Source organism: Enhydra lutris, unplaced genomic scaffold, assembly GCF_002288905.1.
Source record: "Enhydra lutris kenyoni isolate GAN:26980312 unplaced genomic scaffold, ASM228890v2 scaffoldscaffold17, whole genome shotgun sequence".
Classification (NCBI taxonomy): Eukaryota; Metazoa; Chordata; class Mammalia; order Carnivora; family Mustelidae; genus Enhydra; species Enhydra lutris.
In genome coordinates, this window is record NW_019154101.1 from 25,769,105 (window position 1) to 25,789,242 (window position 20,138).

General features: G+C 36.4%; 1 protein-coding gene across 2 annotated transcripts in view; it reads left to right on the top strand.

Moving 5' to 3' along the window:
• The window catches only part of LOC111147611 (A-kinase anchoring protein 7), a 143,517-nt gene that overhangs the window by 74,849 nt on the left and 48,530 nt on the right, over window positions 1–20,138 (top strand). For both annotated transcript variants that reach the window (XM_022503766.1, XM_022503767.1), the window contains exon 7: window positions 5,347–5,494. In XM_022503766.1, coding sequence (XP_022359474.1) covers window positions 5,347–5,494 — 148 coding nt within the window. The remainder of the gene's footprint in view (window positions 1–5,346; window positions 5,495–20,138) is intronic.

Genomic DNA, 20,138 nt, shown 5'->3' on the forward strand with positions numbered 1-20,138 from the left:
ACAATAACTTTGTCATAGAAATTAAATTAAATTTTATCTTTCAGAGCCTTAGAATGATTCTCGTATTCAGATTGGAAGCTAAAGTGAATTTTCATACTTCATGGCTTTCTTTACTTCTATATTGAAAATAGAATTTGGTGCATAACATAAGTCTGAGTCCTCTTTGGTACATATTAAATTACACACATCATTTAGCTGAATGTAAGTGATACTGTGAGTGCTTCTCAAGTAAATAGGTTCCATTATTCAGCAGATGCAGCCTCAGATGATTCTAAAAATACTCATCATGGTCTCAATGGCATTTTTCCTGTATTGGCTGTTTTGGTGCCAAGTTACAGTCAAGAATGAAATTATCAGGGTTTCTTGGTACATTGTATCAAAGATTATCAAGTAGCTTTGAGCATCACTGATAATACTCCTTCAACTGTGCCTGAAACTAGGCTAAAGGAAAGTAAAACCTAATTAAGGCAGTCTTGAAAAATTTTTCTGTTTGATGTTTCTTGCTACTCATTTATTGTTTCAAAGTGAGATATCTTGTATTTAACTTCCTATTTTGTCTTTCAGTGTTATGTTGCGTAATTGATATGTCGGTTGTATTGGGTAAAATTATAAATGAGAAACCCTTGAAAATATACCCTGTCCTGCTAGGTTCAAGGCAAAAATAATATTCAGGTTTAGTCCTAGGCAGTCACCAAGCATGTCCACAATTCTGGGGGTGCAACCCCCTTCACGTGGTTTGGTGGAAGTTAGCCTACACATTGTTTCCCTACCTTTGAAATAGTCCCCACTCTCTTAGCCTTTACAGGTCAAATGTTTCTGGCTTTAACCGCTTCTGTAATTTTCTCTGGGCTCTCCTGATGTGTTATACTTCCACTGATCCTTAAATGACAAGGTACCAGGGAAAGGGTTTGGCCTGTGCAGAAGGGGAGCAGAAAATAATGTGGGGGGTCTAAAACATGAAACATAAAAATAATGAAATAATAATATTCATAATAATACTAACCCAGTCTCTTTAGCTTAAACTAGACCCTTTCAGGGTGCTATCTCTGGGACTATTTTGGCAACTCAGTGGATTTCTCCAGGAAATAGGAACCTTGAAGTGCCTGGGTGGTTCAGTTGGGTTAGCATCCAGTTCTTGGTTTTGATGAGGTGGAGCCCTGAGTCAGGCTCTGTGTTCAGCGGGGGATCTGCTTGAGATTCTCCTGCTCAAGCGTGCATGTTCTCTCCCAAAGAAATACATTTTTAAAGAAAGAAAGAAAGAAAGGAAGAAAAGAAAAGAAAATAGGAGCCTCTTAGCCTTATCCTTAATGATATGCAATTTTGATATGCTTATTTATTTTCTTAGAACGATAGTCCTTTCTTACAAAAAAAACCCAAAAAACAAAAAACACCACTTGCCGTAGCTGGGTGATGAGACCAATTCAGATACATTTTATTAGAAAAGATACATATTGCTATGGGGAAAAGAGCCTGAAAAAAAAAAAAAGAAAGAAAGAAAAAGAAGAAATACATTGCCAAACAGAAAATCCCCTAGAGAACAAAGATCATGTTAAATATTATATATCAGACAGAGCAGATTCTTATGTATTTCTAGATTCTTTATCACTGAAGATGTTTTCTGTTGAGAACATATAATTTCAGTGCCCCCAAGGCATGCCTTTTGAACCACAGTTCTCTCTGTAAATTATGACTTAAAGAATTAATTCCATTCCACTCTCTAATAAAAATTCTCTCCTTAAAGACTCATGTTGGAAGTCATCTGTGAAGAATTCTTGCAAAAATGGTTGGTCCTTTTTGCCAAAATTAAATAAGCCTAGTGAATTGTCACTTATGTTTCCCTTATTTCTTACTTTAAAGAAATAATGACACCTTATGAAACCAAAATGGAAATTATGGTGGCTAGCCAACACTGGCATAGATGTCTTGAAAACTGAAGTTCTTTTTTTTCCTGTGACGTTATGACTAGTCTTCTTCTGCCTGGTCTAAGAGAATGACACCAGCCTGCCCTACATCCCCCCGACCCCCACCCACCAACCAGCACATATGTACACTTGGAAAAAGCATTTAAAAGACAAACAAGAATTGTAAGTTTCCATTTACTGAGAACCTTTTTAAAACATTTCTGAAACCTTACCTCAACTGAAATTATTCCTTAAAATTCACTATAAATAAATAAATAATAATAATAAATAAATAAATAAATAATAAATTAATAAATATGTTAGATAAATATGTTATATATTATATGTATATATAATATGTATGTATATTAATATGTAGCTATTATATATGTATATATATTATATGTAGATTGTTGTGTATAACATATATGTTATATGTTATATATATGTTATATATATAGCATGTATCATGTAAATATGATAGCCTTTACTGTATTTCACTGTTTTAAACAATTCTATAAGTTCACTTATTTAGTCCATCCAACACTTTGAAGTAGGTTCCATTGTCAACTTCACTTTACAGATGAGGACCCTGAAGCAAAATCACACCTTGAAGAGTAGCAGAGCTCCTTTGGACGCACGTCAGCTCTGTCTGTCTCAGGGCTTCCTACTACCCAAACCAAAAGAAGCCCACTAGGTTTCACTCTTGCTGAACTTGCAGTGAGCAGCATTTGATGTCATCAACTACTCTTTTCTTGGAAACTCGATCTTCTGCATTTGTGACAATTATTTATTAAGCACACAGTTCTGTGTCACGCAGCGCGCTAGGCACAGGGAATATTTCAGTGAATACAAATCAGGCAAAATTCTTTTTCTGTGTGGAACACACATGCTAGTGGAGAGAGACAGATCATGTCAGCCCGTGAAACATCAACACAGTAAAGTAAATTTCACGATGCGGTGGGAGGTGGTACGTGCTATGGAAAAATGTCCGTAAATATTTATAAAGAGGGAAGGGTAGTGCATATTAAAGGGAGGTCAGGGGAAGTTCTATTAAGAAAGCAGAATTTGAGCAAGAACTGCAAGGAGGTGGGAGACCAGTCATGAGGATATCTAGGGGAGGAACATTTCCAGAAGGGGAAACCAGCAGTACACAGGCCTTGAAGTGGGTTTGCACTGGTGTGATTGGGAGGCACGAGTGGAGGCTGAGGTGGAGAAGGGTGAAGGGGGAGGAGTCCAAGACAAGGCCCAGGAAGTACTGAGCATGGTCGGAGCAGGACCTGGTGGGCTGTTCTGGGGAAGTTGGCTCTTCCTTTGAGAGAAATGGGAACCCTTTGGAGAATTTTGAGTAGAGGAGTGACGTGATGTGATGTATATTTTTGTAGGATAATTCTGGCTGTTGAGGACACAAGGGTGGGAAAACAGGAGGCTGTTAGGATAGTCCAGGTGAAAGAAACAGGGGAAACTTGGACAAAGGCTGCAAGGGTATGGGGAGAATTAGTCCCATGTTGAAGGTAGAGCCAACATGATTGGCTTGGAGGCGACATTGTGAGAAAGAGGCGAATTCAGGATGACCCCAGGGTTTCAGCCTAATTAGCTGGAATAGAGTTTCTGTTAACTGAAGTGGGAAAGTCTGTGAATGGAGCTAAAGTAAGGAAAGTCTGTGAGTGGAGGTCAGTTTGGATATAGAACAAGAACATATATCAACAAAAACATGTTAAATTCAATATTAAAAATTAAGGGCAACTTAAATGTCTAACAAATAATTGCATGAATAAATTAATGATGCTCCCATACAGTGGAGTACTGTGGAGGCAAAAATATTAAAAATATTTTGCACATCTGTATATTATTTATTGACATATTAACTGGAAAAAAAAAGCTGATTGCTAAATAGTACTCATGGCTCAACCACATTCCTATAAAAAAGAAGAAAGTACTTTGTTTTGTATAGGAAAAATAAAATACATAATAAAATTATAGTAGTTGCTGTGTAGGGCGATTTAATTTTAATTTTTTTGTTTTTATATCTTTTTAAAATTTTTGTCAAAACTTTTTGTGAATAAAAGGGGAAAATATATATTCTACCTACATTTTAATAAGATTTATATAAGTATAATCTTAATATAATATACGTATGCATAAAACAAGCCCTGAAGGGGGGTGCCTGGGTGGCTCAGTCAGTTAAGCGTCTGCCTTTGGGTCAGGTCATGATCTCAGGTTCTGGGGATCAAGCCCCGCATCAGGCTTCTTCCTCAGCGGTGAGTCTGCTTCTCCTTCTCTCTCTGCCCCTCCACCCCTTCACCCTTCTTTATTTGTATCTTGTGCTCTCTCTCTCTCTCTCTCTCTCTCAAATAAATAAATAAAATCTTAAAAAAAAAAAGGGAGAGAGAGAGAAAGAAAAAGACCTGAAGGATGTACCCACAGTGTTAACTGTATTTTCTGTAAATGGCAGGGATGAGAATTTTTTTTTTTTTTTAGATTCTTCATATTTTTTGTTCTTTTTTAAAAGATTTTATTTTTTAGGTAAACTCTATACCTGGAGCTTGAACTCACAACCCCCAGATCGAGAGTTGCACACCCTACTGACTGAGCCAACCAGGTGACCCTAGATTCCTCATATTTTCTGATTTTTAAGAAATAACAAGTATTAAAAAAAAAACAAGAATTACCAAGGTAAAAGTTTTAAAAAGTTATAAATTAAAAGGAAAACTTCACACATGGTCAGTCAGTAAACTTTTCCTGTAAAGAATTCTATTGTCATCTTATGGACTGTGTTTGGGACTATGAGGCTGGGGGCAGGACCACTGCATGGGAAGGGTGGGGGAGACATTCATTCCCATGTTTTGGGAAACTACAGAAGTAGCAATGTCTTCCACTGTTATTTTTCACCTATCAGCCCTCTTCCTGCTATGAAAGATACTGAGAATAAGAAGAGGCAGGTAGAGAAGGAAGATCCATGGACCCCCCTCCTCTGATTCAAATAACCTTTCACTGTCTTCAAATGATTCTTAAGTAAGGAGTTAAAAAATCCATCTTATTAAAACATCCTATACACTATAAAATGTTAAGTTCTATATTACTTTTTAACAATTCATCAATTTCTCCATTATTGTTGGAGATGATTACTCTTTTTTTGATACCTCAAACTTCAACTTGATATACTCCATTATTTCAGAAGCTTAAAGTATATAAAGTTCTGAATGCTGCCAAATTTAAACCCCACACTCTAATGATTTTGGGTGGGGGGAGGTAATACAAATTATCCTAAACAGGGAGACTTTAAAAACAGCTTTACAACCATTTTATGGTATCCATTTTCAAATGCCAGTAGGCAGAACTTTATACCAAAGTGTAATATCAGGTTCTAAGAAAGTGATATCAATATGAACTAGCTGCCTTGGTGGAAAGATCGAGTGATGGGATTTTGTTTTGTCATTTCAAGGGAGTGAAAAAAATAGACCCCGAAGTCTATGAAAAATTTATCAGTCACAGATTTGGAGAAGAAATGGTACATCGCATTGATCTTTGCTCCATGCTAAAGAAGAAGCAAAGTAATGGTTATTATCACTGTGAGTCTTCGATTGTGATTGGTGAGTACCATTTAAAGATTACGTGCTATCTTTAGTTTTTATTTCTTTAGCATCATGTCTTTTGGCAGATATTTTGGGCTAGTTGTATATATTTTTCTCAATGACACGTTTTTATGTATATTTTATTTTGGCAATAATACATTGGAAATTTTATAGATCATATTTACTATTCATATTTATCAGTATTTTGGTACCTATGGTTTTTATACTTTCGTGCTTCAAATATAATTATAATGAAGTTCTGAAACGTTGATTCAAAATTCATTCCAGTTTAATTTTCTTTCATGAATATGAAAAAAACATCTTCTCCTGTGAAGGCCTATATGAACACACCATTCCACACCAGGCATTTTCATGTTTGCTGCTTTTAATTAGCAATTAGGAATAGAATATTCCAGGCCAAAAAGTTTCATTCTGAGAAGATAAAGTCTAGGTGGACTGCAAAGATTGAAAACTTGTCCTTCAATTTCTTCCCCAAAGGAAACCATGTTTTTCTGGGAAAAAAAGATTCATGCATGAGTGCTTTTATCATCTTATCAGGGAGATTGCATGTGATTGAGACAGATTCATACACAATTATGTTTCCACGTGAAAAGTGTATGCATCAAATGAAGACTTTTTTTTAAAACCAGAACAAGGCTGTTCTGCAGTGTGAATATATTCAAAGGAATCTGATCTGTTGAGATGCAAATGTGCTATTTCAAACCCAGGCATTATTCTTATAAAATTGTGAACTTCAAAAAAATTTAAAAAATAAAATACAGTTGTGAACGTCAAGAGAACCTGATTTGTATACTTTTGAAGTAACAAAGAAGAAGTAATCAAAGAAGATAAATACTTGTATTTAAATATTTCAAGGTCTTCAATCAAGATAATTTCTGTCCGTATCAGCTTGAAGAAAACCTGTGGAAATATACATCCTCAAAGAATCTTAATACTGAAGGTTGTTAATGCATTAAAGAAAATGTTCCAGAGACACAATTTTATTTCCAAATTCTCACTAGACATTTTCAAAGAAGTCAACATTTTACCTTCCTAAGATCTTAGCTCTCTTAAACAGAAGATATTCTGTATATCATCTGAATTTATGTTCTCAAATGTTTCATGTCTATTTCGAGGAGGATTTTTGTGTTTTCAGAATCTCTGGTGGAGAGCTATTTTCCATCAAAGTTTTGATGAGGGCCAAACAATTTCCATTTAGTAAGGTTAATAGCAGAGGGCAAATTTAAGACTTTCTTTTGTATCACAGACATTGGCTAGCTTTCCGTATGTTCTCTGTGTACTTCCATTGGGCCAATGTTGAAGGAGAACTCCATGCTCTTCCTTGCCTTTCCTGATCCTGTTTAAAAAACAAATAAATAAAAAAACCCCGAGTCATGTGTAGATTTTCCTGAAGATATCGTGAGATTAACATCATCCAGCTTATGACACGTGTCACCTACATTGCCATTAGACAGCTCTGTGCAGCTCACTCCAAATCAGATGCGTCAACCAGTGAGTTTTCTATTTTATTGCTCCTTTCAGCTTAGTCTTTAAAATTCCCCTTATTCTAGGCAGTATCTCCAGATTTCCCCCTCAGGCTTATTTATCTCTCATCTTTTCTAACTCAGAGGAATTTAGCTTCTTTTAAATTCCACCAGTCTTGTGTCCCCATACTGATCATTTAACATTATTTTAAAAAATGGTTTTTGCCTGTTACAGATGCTCTACTTTTTGTGTCACATTTTGGGATGCCAAAATGAATTTTAAAATCATATTTGCATCTAAAGTGATAATTATTAGGTTATAATTAACCAATTTTAATACACACTCGAATTCCTTTATTTATTATGGATAGTTACTGATTTTCTCAGTCTCATTTTTACTTGAGTTTAACAGAATATTTAGGAAGATTCAGGACACTTTCTTTGTAAGTTTCATTTCTTGATCTGGTTTAATTGGCTTCTTTTTGATTTGAACCTAACTCAGATTTAAAGTCTGTTTCCTATACCTTGAACCTGTATTAATATTGTATTGTATTGATAGAGTAGGACATATTTCCATTCTTAAGATATTTTACATTCAGAAGTCTAGGGTGGAAGTTGGCTTTAAAGACTCTGGGAGTTGCTTATAAAACTTTGTATGTAGGTACATAAGTGATTTTTCTGGAGAGGGAATTCATTAGATTTACATTATTTCCTGTGTCTTAATTTGTTAATAGTGAATTCTTGGAGAGTAGTATTTCTTTTCCATTTTGGTTTCTTTTCTTTTTTGGTTCTCTAAATTATGCCATTTAGGGCATGTATATTATTTAAAAAACATCAGTGATTATATGTTTACCTCCAGGATTTCCAATTGGTTCTTTTTCATATTTTCCTGTTCTTTTTTTTACTTCATGGATGTATTGCTTTGAAGATTTCAATATAATTAATTATTAATGTTATTTTCATATATTTAAAAATATTTTGTTTCACTTATCTTTTTTAAAAATAAATTTGTTGTGTAACATTGTATAAATTTAAGGGGTACGAGGTGTTACTCTGATACATTTATATGTTGTGATATGTTTGCCAATGTAGCAATATTTATCACATTGCATAATTATAGTATAATATTTTTGTCTATATTCACTATACTGTAAATTAGATCTTTATGGCTTATTCACTACTTAATATAAGTTTGTACACTTTGAAACAGCATTACTCTTACCCACCACCAGCATTTTCTGGTAACCACCATTTTACTGTTTTTTACAGGTTTAACTTTCTTAGATTCCACTTATAAGTGGTGTCATACACTACCCATTTTTCTCTGACTCTTCTTGCTTATCATAATATGCTCAGGGTTCATCCATGTTGCCACAAGTGGGAGGATATTCTCCTTTCTCATGGCTGAATAATACTCTATTGTGTGTATGTACCATATCTTTTTATCCATTCATCCATTGATGGATATTTGGATTGTTTTCATATTTTGGCTATTGTGAATAATACTGTGATAAACATGGGAGTTCATGTATCTTGTTGAAATCCTATTCTCATTTCTTTGGGTTTATACCCAGTATAGAACTACTGGATCATGTGGTATTTTCTAGTTTTAATTTTGGGGGGATCCTCCATACTCTTTCTTATACTTATTGGACCAATTTACATTCCCACCGAAAGTGTGTATGGGTTCCATTTTCACCATATCTTTGCTAGCACTTGTTGCCTCTTGTCTTTTTGATGACAGCCATTCTGACAATTGTGAGGTGATACTGTTGTTTTGATTGGTGTGTCTCTGATAATTAGTGACATTGAGCTTCTTTCTGTTGGTCATTTTGAACAACAGCAAAAAAAACCCAAATAATCTGACCTAAAGATGGGTAGAAGAGTTAAATAGACATTTTTCCAAACATGACTTTTCACATTTTTAAAATATCTCTAGTCCCTTGGGTATGAACTCTTCCATTTGTTGGATCTTTTGTGGCACTCCTTTTCCTCTGGTGTTTATTTTTAGGTTTTGGAGAGCTCATTGTGTCATACTTGTGTGGTTTGGCAGATGTCTCAGACCTGGTCCCACAGGGAACACTGCTTTGAATTGGGTTAGGAGCTGGCAACAGCAAACTATCCTTGTCCATAAGAAGTTAGAATCTATACTTTTTGTTTTTTATCAATTTCTGAGGGTTTTGTTTGTTTTGCTTTATTATTTTTTTTTGTAATAAAGACAATTAGCCCTTTGCTTTATTAGCTCAAATATTTTCCAGGATTTATTTTACATTTAATTTTGGTCACAAGGCATTTTTCACAATAAATGCTTTTAATTTTTGTTAAATTACAGATGAAAAATTCTTCTGTGGTTTTTAAAATTATTATAGAGTCATCTCGAAATCAAAGATTGGCAACATATTCATTTGTATTTTCTTCAATTTTTTTTGTTGTTGCTTTTGCATTTGAGCTTTTAACCTACCTGATATGATCATTAATATAAGTACTCAGACCCAGAGGATTAATACAGAAATCTGATTATTAATAGTGTGTGTGAAGTAGGGATTTTGTTTTAGAAATGTATTTTTGTGATTTTTTTATACCCCAATTCTGTTCCAGAGATCATAAATTAGCAGCTTTTCATTTTGTATTTCACTGGCACAGAGTTTTGTTTTTTATTTTTTTCTAATTTTAATAACTTACCCACATTGGGGTAATTTTATGTAAAAAATCTGAGTTCCTGCTGCCTTCTGAGCAATCAGAAAATGTGACAATGGTTCTACATTTTTGCATGGTAGTGATTTCCTGGTTGGGGTAGTTGGCACACTGACCTTAGAAGTAGCTACCTTTTATCATCCCCCTTACTCTATTGTTCTTAACATAAATTTGCTGAGCATGTTTACTACGTGCTTGGTTCTGGAAGGCATTTGAATTTGGATTTCCCCTGGCAGTTACTGCTGTTCCCTTGCCTGCTTTCCATTTCCATGCTGAGCATTTTCCTTTCCGTCTTCAACCGTCGTATACCTCCATGTGAGTTGAGTGTTAGGAGAGTTTGATAGGATATGGAGGCAACATTCATATTTTCAGATACAAGGAAAGGTTCTATATCTTAGTTCTTTCATAGTCCAAACTTCAGGTGATACTATACCTAGTTAATATTAGGCTGCTACTCCTTACCAACCAAACTTCAATAATCAGCCAAAATTCAAACCCAAAAAGAAGAAAAAGGTGAAACTAGGAATGAAATATAGCTCAGATATCCTGGAGTGGTAGAAGCTGTTCTTAGTGAGCTACTTACTGGAGTTGAGTGAATTAATTTTTCTCAGGCAGCTATATTCCATTTATTTTTCCTTAGGGAAGGTAATTGACTAAATGACACCCTTTGTAAGATTGATGAGCAATTTAATGCTTGAGAAGACTAGTTTACTTTCTGCTGTCAGACATATCTTAGAGGAGGCAATGGAGAATTTGGAAAGGTCTAGAGATATTTTTTTGTTTTTGTAGGCCAGAATATTTCTTTATAATTTTTGCAGGTAGAGGTGGAAACCATAATTTTCTAGGAGCCTCAACTATCTTTTGATTTAGTAATAATTATTCATCATTAATTTAATGAATGTTATTAAGTACGTACAATGTATGTGCACCTCTCTGGCATCATGAGATACAGAGTAGTATAAGACATAGTCCTTAAGAGTGATAGTCATTGGGCAATGAGAAATGGAGAGAAAGGAGGAATAGATGAACTGGAGTGTGCCCATAACAGTAGTGGGTTTTGTTAGGATGCAGGGGAAGAAGCTTATGATTTTACTTTCTAGGAGAGTGGTGAGGTGAGGAGAAACAGAGCTTGGAAGAATAGGACGAGACTGAGTAGGCAGATGGAGAGCAGGGATAGGATGATCTTCTGGGGGCAGCAGGTAGGATTTATGTGGGAGAGAAGCAGGCTGCAGGCAATATTAGTGACAGGAGGCACACTACAAAGACTGTAATGACTGAACCTACAGTCTAGTTAGCTGAGGAAGGGATAGCAGGGAACTTGCTAGGTCTGTGTATATGAGGAGTACTTGAAGGAGTAGGAAAGGAGATGTACACAGTCAAACATACTGAGGTGGTGTGTATGTAACAAAAAAGACTGAGTAGATAGACGTGGGATAAAAGGGGGCGAGGTTTAACACGTCACGTAATAACACAGAATCGGATCCTGAAGTTAAGACATTGAATTAGTTTCAGGCTGTAACACAAAGGCAATGAAGGGGTAGGGCTGGGCTAACCTTGGCTCAAATAGAAGCATACAGGTGTGCACAGATAGGGTTATAGAAGAGGAAATGTGTCATAAGTAAATTAGAGTTGATGCAGCTGTAGTCAATTCAGTCTATATCCAATGCCCAATAGGTCAGAAGAGAGAGATACCAGACTCAGACTGAAACACTATGAGAATTCTAAGTGGCATGAGTCAATTAATTTATTCTATCCAAATGCACCTTTTTTGAGAATCACCCTTTAGAGACCTGGACAGCTTAGACAATCCTATCAGTCTTAAAAGGTTTGACTTGGTCCACAGAGGGATTTCTAGTAGTTGTTTCTAGGTGATGGAAAAGATTTTGGGGGGTACATTTGGGGAAACCCTCGTCTCTGACTTTGTTGTCTTAATCTTCAGTGCTCCTTTCCCCTTAGAAGCCATGATAGAGCTCCCAATGTGCTATCTGGATTTTGCCTACTTTAGTATGTAGGCATGAGGATCTTCTTTATGGAAGATAATATTGTCAATGTGATTGACAATATTATGTTGTTCAGCAGGAAGGGGGGTAGAGGGAGAAGGAAATCAACAATTTTTCTTCCTTGGGTGAAAGCCATAACTAGAACAAAAATCTTAAAGCTTTCTAGAATTCTTAAATATGAAACTTAAATCAATGATAAATTACAAATTTTTAAGGTGTTTCATTTGAAAATATTTGTTTTGCTTATATGACGTATTTTCTCTTGAAGGTCCACTTCGTGGGAAGGGGTACTGGCAATAGATATGTGCTTGAATGTTTATTTTTCTCATGTGAACTTTTGGCTATAGAAAAATGTGTTTCACTGTGCTTATCTAAGAATGATTTAATGTCCTAATAATTTACGGGCTTTGTTGGGTTTTATGTTCTTTTTTTTTTTTTTAAAGATTTATTTATTAGAGAGAGAGAGAGATGGGGAGGGAGTTGGAGGAGGGTCAGAGGAAGAGAGAGAATCTCAAGCAGACTCCCTGCTGAGCACAGAGCCTGACAAGGGGCTCAGTCTCCTGCCCCTGAGGATCATGACCTGAGCTGAATTCAAGAGTCAGATGCCTAACCAACTGACCATGTAGGTGCCCCTGGATTTTAAATTCTTTAAAAATAGACCTTAAAAATGTACTAGTTCACAAAGTTTGGTCCATGGATCCCTGGTGGTCCCAAGGATACTTAAGATCTGTGAGGGCAAACTATTTTTATGATAATGCTAAGACATTTGCCTTTTCCTCTGAGTTAACATTTATACTAACAGTGCAAAAGCAATGGTGTGTGTGGCCAGAATGAGTCAAGGCAGTTGCAATTAAAAAAAAAAAAAGCCAATTTCATGTAAAAATGTTCTTGCTGAGTAGTAAAATCTATTATTTGTATTTGATTTGTCTCTGTATGTGTCTTTTTTAGTATTTTGTTAATGAAAATGAGAAGTGTGCATGAAGCACTTCTGCATATAGAAGCAGGAGGAAAAGCACTAGTGTCATTGTTTAAGTTACAAGCTAAAGTAACCACTTTCTTTTCGGGAACAGCATTTTTTTTTCCTAAAAAATGACTCACAAGTTATCATTTTCACATTTGGGTATTGGGCTGGCATTTTCTTTAAAATACACTTGTCACATCAGGGGCATCTGACATTATTTACTACTAATGATAAAATTCAAGCTTTCAGGCAAAAATAAGAATTTTGGAAAGCTCTAATTTGTTACCATGAGTTTGACAGTTTTTTTTTCTTTTTTTTTTAGATTTTATTTATTCATTTGATAGATAGAGATCACAAGTAGGCAGAGAGGCAGACAGAGAGAGAGGAGGAAGCAGGCTCCCCGCTGAGCAGAGAGCCGGACGTGGGGCTCGATCCCAGGACCCTGGGATCATGACCTGAGCCGAAGGCAGAGGCTTTAACCCACTGAGCCACCCAGGCGCCCCAACAGTATTTTTTTTAAAGCTTTGAGACTTTTCCCCACTTTTTATTATGGAAAATTTCATAGCCAAAATAGCACAGAGTAGAATAATGAACTCCATTTTCCTAGTTTCTTTTCTTTTGTCATACTACTTCTATTTTACTGAGGTACAAATTATATACAACACTGTACATATTTAAAGTGTATATTTTGATGAGTTTTTAACATAAAGGTACAACTGTGAAACCATTATCACCATCAAGATCCTGACCATTTCCGTCACCCCTAGAAGTTTACTAGGGCCCCTTGTCAATCTATGGGTGATATTAATGATTGGCCCAATGTGGTTTTGTATTTGTTTTTGTTTTAAGTAGGCTCCATGCCCAGCATGGAGCACAATATAGGGCTTGAACTCACAACCCTGGGATCAAGACCTGAGCCAAGATTAAGAGTCAGACACTCAACTGACTGAGCCACTCAGGCATCCCTTATGTGTTTTACTTTTGTTTTGTTTTGTTTTTTGATGTTGTGTTAAGAAGTGTGTCAAAATATGGAAGAGCCACATAACTCTGTATTTTTTAAATGACCATTATGTGTTACAAGACATGGATAGATAAAAGATCTACTGAAAGTTCAAGATACCAGAGGATTTGAGTGTAAAGAATAAGAAAAGTCCAAAATTTTAAGATTTCATATTGCATTGCAACTAAACTTTAAGAAAATACAACTTGTGTTTTGGTGTAATATCCATGATTTTCTGAAAAGGCTATTATTCTCCCCTCCTTTTAAAAATTTGTATGTAAAAAAAAAAAAAATTGTATCTATGTGTGGCTAGATTTTCCTTAGGCTGGAAGTGAAACCATATATTACAACAGATTGAATGCAGAATCAGACAAGAGGATAAAACTGTCTTTGATTATGCCAGACATTAAAGGAAATTGCAAAAAAAGTAAATTAATGCCATTCTTCTCACTGTAAAAACTTTTACTTAAAATATAGTTGTCTCTTATACAAATGTTCTTAATGGTAATATTTTATTTATCATAATAGGTTTGTGATGTTTTGAAATGAATTAGTAAATTTTCAGAAAATTCTGTTTTAATTTTGAACATAGTAAATACTGATAAACAGTAACCCACATAAACCAAAGCTCTTTGAGTGGGAAGGAAGATGGGGAGATTATTAGAAATTTTTAAGAGTGTAAAGTGGTCCTGAAGCCAAAATGTATACAATTTACTGCTTCAGTTCATGGTCCAAGAAAACCATGAAAAGATTTAATCCTTAGACAACTCTCCAAGCTTAATTTATATATATATGTATAAACATATATATTATATATATATATATATAGAGAGAGAGAGAGAGGGAGAGAGCGAGCAAGCACAAGCATGCAAGTGCGCACGTGTGTATGCAAGCATGAACAACGGTGGTGGGGGGGAGAGACAGAAGGAGAGGGAAAGAGAAAGAGAGAATCTTGAGCAGGCTCCACACTCGGTGCAGGCAGAGCATGACACGGGGCTCGAACTCATGACACTGAGATCATAACCTGAGCCGGAATCAAGAGTTGGACGTTTAATGGACTGAGTCACCCAGGCGCCCCTCTCCAAACTTAATTTTGATCAGCATTTCCAGCCTTTTCTTCAAACAAATTAATTTTGGTGGCTGCACAGTTATCTAGTTTTTTTCTCCATTTCTCTTTAATTTCCATTTGAGCTTTCTGTGGTAAAAAGGTAAGAAGTACAAAAATACCCCAGGCTGACAGTAGTGTATACGAATGACTCATTTAAAAGTCATTATTATTTGAAATTGATATTCTATAATATAAAAGGTCTCTTTTGTAGTGGGCAGGACCAAAAAGTTTGTCTTGTTTTCTTTTGCTCAGGCTGACAGGGAAGATGATTAAGAAAGTTTCATCTCTGCTTAGACCAATTAAGATGAATCTATTTTGAGCATGTTAGGGGAGGAGAAGTGAAAAGACAGTTTATCATCTGAGAAAACTGTACATTTTTTTTCACTTGAAAACTTTAACAGTTGGAAATTTCCTCTGTTCAAAATTATCAAGGAAATTAATAATTGCTGAGTACAGAGTATTATGAATTATTTACTTCCTGCCACAGAAATTGAATGACCATGTAATTTGTCATTTAAATGTGCTCTTGTGAGTGTACTAGGCTAGGGTTTAAAAAAGAAGAAGAAGAAGAAAGCCAAGACTGTCCAGATTTAACTGGGACTGTGTCATCCTGCCTAGAAAGCAGAAAGCTCTTGAAAAAGTAGAACCTTTGATGTGTTAAAATTACTCAGATGCCCATGTTGTTCCTTTTTGTAATCTAATTGTCCACCTCTTAAATGTTTCTTTGGTGAAACATGTCTTCTGAAAGAAAGTGTTTGAGATTTCATTACTATATGCCCTTAGTGAAAATAAAAAGCATCTGATAATTGGAACTCTCAGCTCATTTCTTTATATTTGCCTGAGTTAGGAAGTCTCAGAATTAAGTAACTGAGAAAATTAATCTTAGTGATGGCTTACTGTATTTTAACTGGTGTATCAGCTATTAATCTTGATGCTAATACAAAGTGGAAGCTGTGGCTCAGGCTATTTTGAAAATGCAGCCATCTGTTGGCCCAATTTCAAACCTTATGATTTATATTAGATGCTGTAAGAACTTTACATATTAAAGGAGCAGTGTTCTGTGGTAAATTTAATGATCTGACAAATTAAGCATCAGTGCTAGCATGATACAATAGTAATTTATGTTATTTTATGATTTATTTGTAGAGCCTTTGGTGTATTTTAGGAAATATGAATATAACAATGCCTGGGTGGTTCAGTCGGTTAAGCGTCTGCCTTCAGCTCAGGCCATGATCCCAGGGTCTTAGAATCGAGTCCCCCAGCGGGCTCCTTGCTCATCAGGGGGCCTGCTTCTTCCTCTGCCTGCCTCTTCCCCTGCTTGTGTGTGCTTTCTCTCTCTGTGTCAAATAAGTAAATAAAATCTCTTAAAAAAAGGAAATATGAAAGTAAATATTGAATTTCTAAGAAAAAAAAACACTACATGAATGATAATATTGGAGTGCAAATCCAATCTTGTGGTCAAACAAAGGCATTCAGATGTACAATAAAACTAGTGTTAGGGGGCCCTTCCAGTTGCCAAAAGTCATGGCTAACTAACCCATCACATTGCCTAATTGACTCTGAATAAACTTTTCACCACATTAGTTAATACTCTAAAGGTGTTTAGCACAGTGCCTAACATAATAATCTTATAAAAATGTTAGTAACTCATATTAATAGCTGTGCTAGTCATATCAGAATACTTATAGCAATGGTATTCTTGAGTTTCTAACATCAGAACCCCCACTTCAGGTAATTATAGACTTGTGTTACTCTTAATGCTTTCCTTTAATGGCCTGTGATTAATATTGGTGCACTTAAAAAATAAAAGTGCATGGATGTATATCATGTGCTTTTGATTTATGTATTTATGTAATATTTTAGATTGCATATATATTTATATGTAATTTATATATGTAACTACAAAGATAGAAACCTTAGCTTTATTTTTTCCTGGATTTAGGAAAAACACAACAAAGTTGGCAGTCTCTGCTCTTTAATGTAATGTTATTTAGAAAAAACCCAATTTGATGATGTGATGAAATCACAAGAGACAAATATGTAAAAACTCATGAAGTTCATCTCCATTTCAGTGAGGCACTAAGGAATTAGGATGCAGAACAGTGGAGAGACAGTACACGTGCTACAGAGGGAAAGGCGCAGTGACCCAGAAGTTCTTCAAGTGAGACAGACCTTGTCGTAATGGTCACTGCCACTTCCCAGCTTGGTTTCCTTGCACACATTACTTTAGGACCCCAAACCCATCTGTGAGATGGGGTTAATAATGATGTTTAACTCATGAGGATCCAATGAGATAATGCACGAAAAGCGCTTAGCATGGTGCCTCACTTGACACTTCAGCATTCGCTAACTGGTATCCGTTATTATTGCTGTGTTTATTACAAAGTGTTTGTAGAATTCTTTTTTTTTTTTTTTAGATTTTATTTATTTTAGAGAGAGGAAGAGAGAGAGCAAGCGAGCAGGGGTCAGGGAAGGAGAGTCTTACTCAGACTCCACGCTGAGCACGGAGCCCAGAGTGGGGCTCAATCTCATGACCCCGGGATCACGACCTGAATGGAAACCAAGAGTCAGTCACTAAACCGACTGTTCTACCCAGGCACCCTAATGTGTATAGAATTCTTAAGCCTAGGACAAAGAGGGCTAAAGAGTGACTTAAGGAAGGGTTAGTATAAGGGAAAAAAAGTGATTTTCTTTTTAATCTTTACTGGGAATATACTATTTTAGGAACTAGAGAAACTTTGGACTCTAAAAGATTGATTGTTAAACACTGGGACAGGGTGTTAAGGGATTTGTTAAATGTCTTTACTGACCCATCCTTTAAAGTGCAAGAGAGAGTATCATTTGTGAGTCATCTAAGCTGGAGGTCTGAGTGAGCTCATGAAAATTTCTTCCATCGTTATCATTCCCAACTTCTCTATTTTATGTTAAATTGTTGTACTTTAGTTTTTGCCGGAGCTAAACTTTAATTATTATCACATCTGACTAATTGGAAGACAACAACGTTCTCATTGTCCAGCTTGGTCTAAAAATCCAATTCCGCTATATTCTTTTGTTCTCTATTTACTCTTAAAACAGGAATTGGAAGGGAGGGGAGTATGACTGTGGTGAGTAAACGGCTCTTGGCTGTTGGTGGAGTGAACTTGGGATTCAATATTGCCTGAGCTATCAGGCTAGCTCCCTCGGGGCATTTGAAGAGCTGCTAGCTGTGCACACAAACACCATTTGTTGTATTTTATTTGTGCAATTTACTGAACAGATATTTGAATATCTACCAAGCGCCAAGCATTATGTTATATATTGAAGATCAAAGGTGGGCCAACAAGGACTGTACTCTCTGAGTTTACATTCCAGTGCCAAGTCATGCAAATAATCACAATTGAAGGTGATAATGACTGTAAGTTAATGGGAACCAACTGAATGTGCTTGTAATTCAGCCTGGGATTGTCAGAGAAGGCTGCACTCAGGGAAGGCTGCACTGAAGAGGGATAAAGGTGGAAAGTGAGAATGTGGGAAGGAGGACAGGTGAAAGGGAGGTGTTTTCCAGGCTGAGTAGCTTCCCAGAGGAGTGTAAATAATGCACTCAGTGCATGTGAATTACCTATCCTGCAGATCTTAATTCAGATCTAATTTTGTAAGAAATGGGAGCCTTCCAAAATTTTGGAGTTCCAAAATTTTGGAGCTCCAAATGACACGCTCAGATTTGTGCCTTAGAAAGGCCACTCTATTAGTAATATAAAAGCCCGATGGTGGGGAGAACAGGGGACTGAATCAGCAAGATGAGTGTGGAGACTGCAGCACTATGCTAAGCAGGTCCTGAAGCTGGTGCGCAGTTAGCACTGGCAGGGGAGGAGAAGGAGGGGTGTACCTGCAGATCTGGGTAGACAGGAGAAATCAGTCTCTTTTCAGGTTTGCAGCAGATTATGAAAGACAGGGGAGAGCTCTCGGATGGCTCCCGTATTTGGGGTTTGACAGCTAGGTCGACGGTAGTGCCCTCCACCAACATAAGGGACAAAAGAGAAAACATTTTGGTGACAGGGGGATGAGTTTGATTTTAGACATATTGAAACATCTGTGGCCCAGTCAAGTGACATTCCGGAGGTAGGTGTGGGACATAGATGACCTATCTGAGAGATAAATTTGGGATTCAGTGGCATTAGGATCACAGTTAAAGCTGCGGCTATGAATGAAGTAATTGAGGGATACTGGAAACCCGGGACTTCAGGCTAGTTTTGCAGCGAGTTACCCAAGAAAACTATTACAAAGGAAGGAAGGAGATCTGACATCAAGGGCCTCGAATAAATTGTGATGGAAATTGGTTCAGCAAATATGACACATCTGATTATTATTTCATCGTGGTGTATGGAATCTGGACAACAATGGCAGAAAGGAAAGGAAAGGAAAACTTCCCTATGCAAGTTTCCTTCTTTTACTGAGAAACTTGTTCTGGTAAAAACAGGGACCATGAGAGCTGAAGAAACTGAGTATACTCATTTCCCTTTATGAAATTGAAATTCTCTGTTTCTTTTCGTTAACCCATAAAAATCCTTGACTATTTTATCTAACTTGAAAACATTTTATATAAAGTACCTAGAACACTAACTGTAGCTAACAGAACTACATTTTGTCATTTTATTCACTGTGGTTCTACTTGATCTTCCGCTGACGAGGGTAACCAGGTGACTATTTTGACTTGCTTCTGGCTATGAGTAAAAGCAACTGCTTTTGATCATCATAAATTTTATATTTCATACCAGGGAGCCATAGTGCCAAAACTACTTTCCTTGCTAACGGCTCCGATCAAAGCAAAAGCTTTTATTTAAGAAGTCAATCTTAGCATAGTAAGGTTGGGGAGAAAGGCAGTTAATGGTTTTGATACTGGTTCTCCCAACTATGCATTCGATATTTAAGTGTGCCGTACGTTTATCCACAGATGATTGTTTTTGCTTTTCTGTTTGTTTTTTACTGGCATGGCATTCTTCTCAATTATTTACTTTTTAAGGCTTTTTCCCTTTTCTGCTATACGAAACTATATATTGACCCTTTCGATAACTTTACTAATTTTAATTGACCACTGGCAACACTAGTGGTTTGCCTGTTATGAATCCATTTTCTTGCCCTCCTCATTCTCTGTTGGCAGGGCCCTGCATTCCCCACGAGGTGGCGAACTTCAGGGCATATGGGCATGGTTTTGGGCCTGCTGGTGACTGGTTCTGTTCTTGCCAGTGATTAGGAAGCGGCATGTGACCCATTTCTGATATTTGAAGGGATATCTACATGAGAACTCAGAAAATAGTGTTTTGGCTGAGACTTAGAGATTCATAGGGAAGAGAACATCCTCTTTTAGTTGGAAATTGTGATGTGATGCCAGGAGTTAGTGGCTGTCTTAACCACGGGGACAGTAGGTGACTACAAACA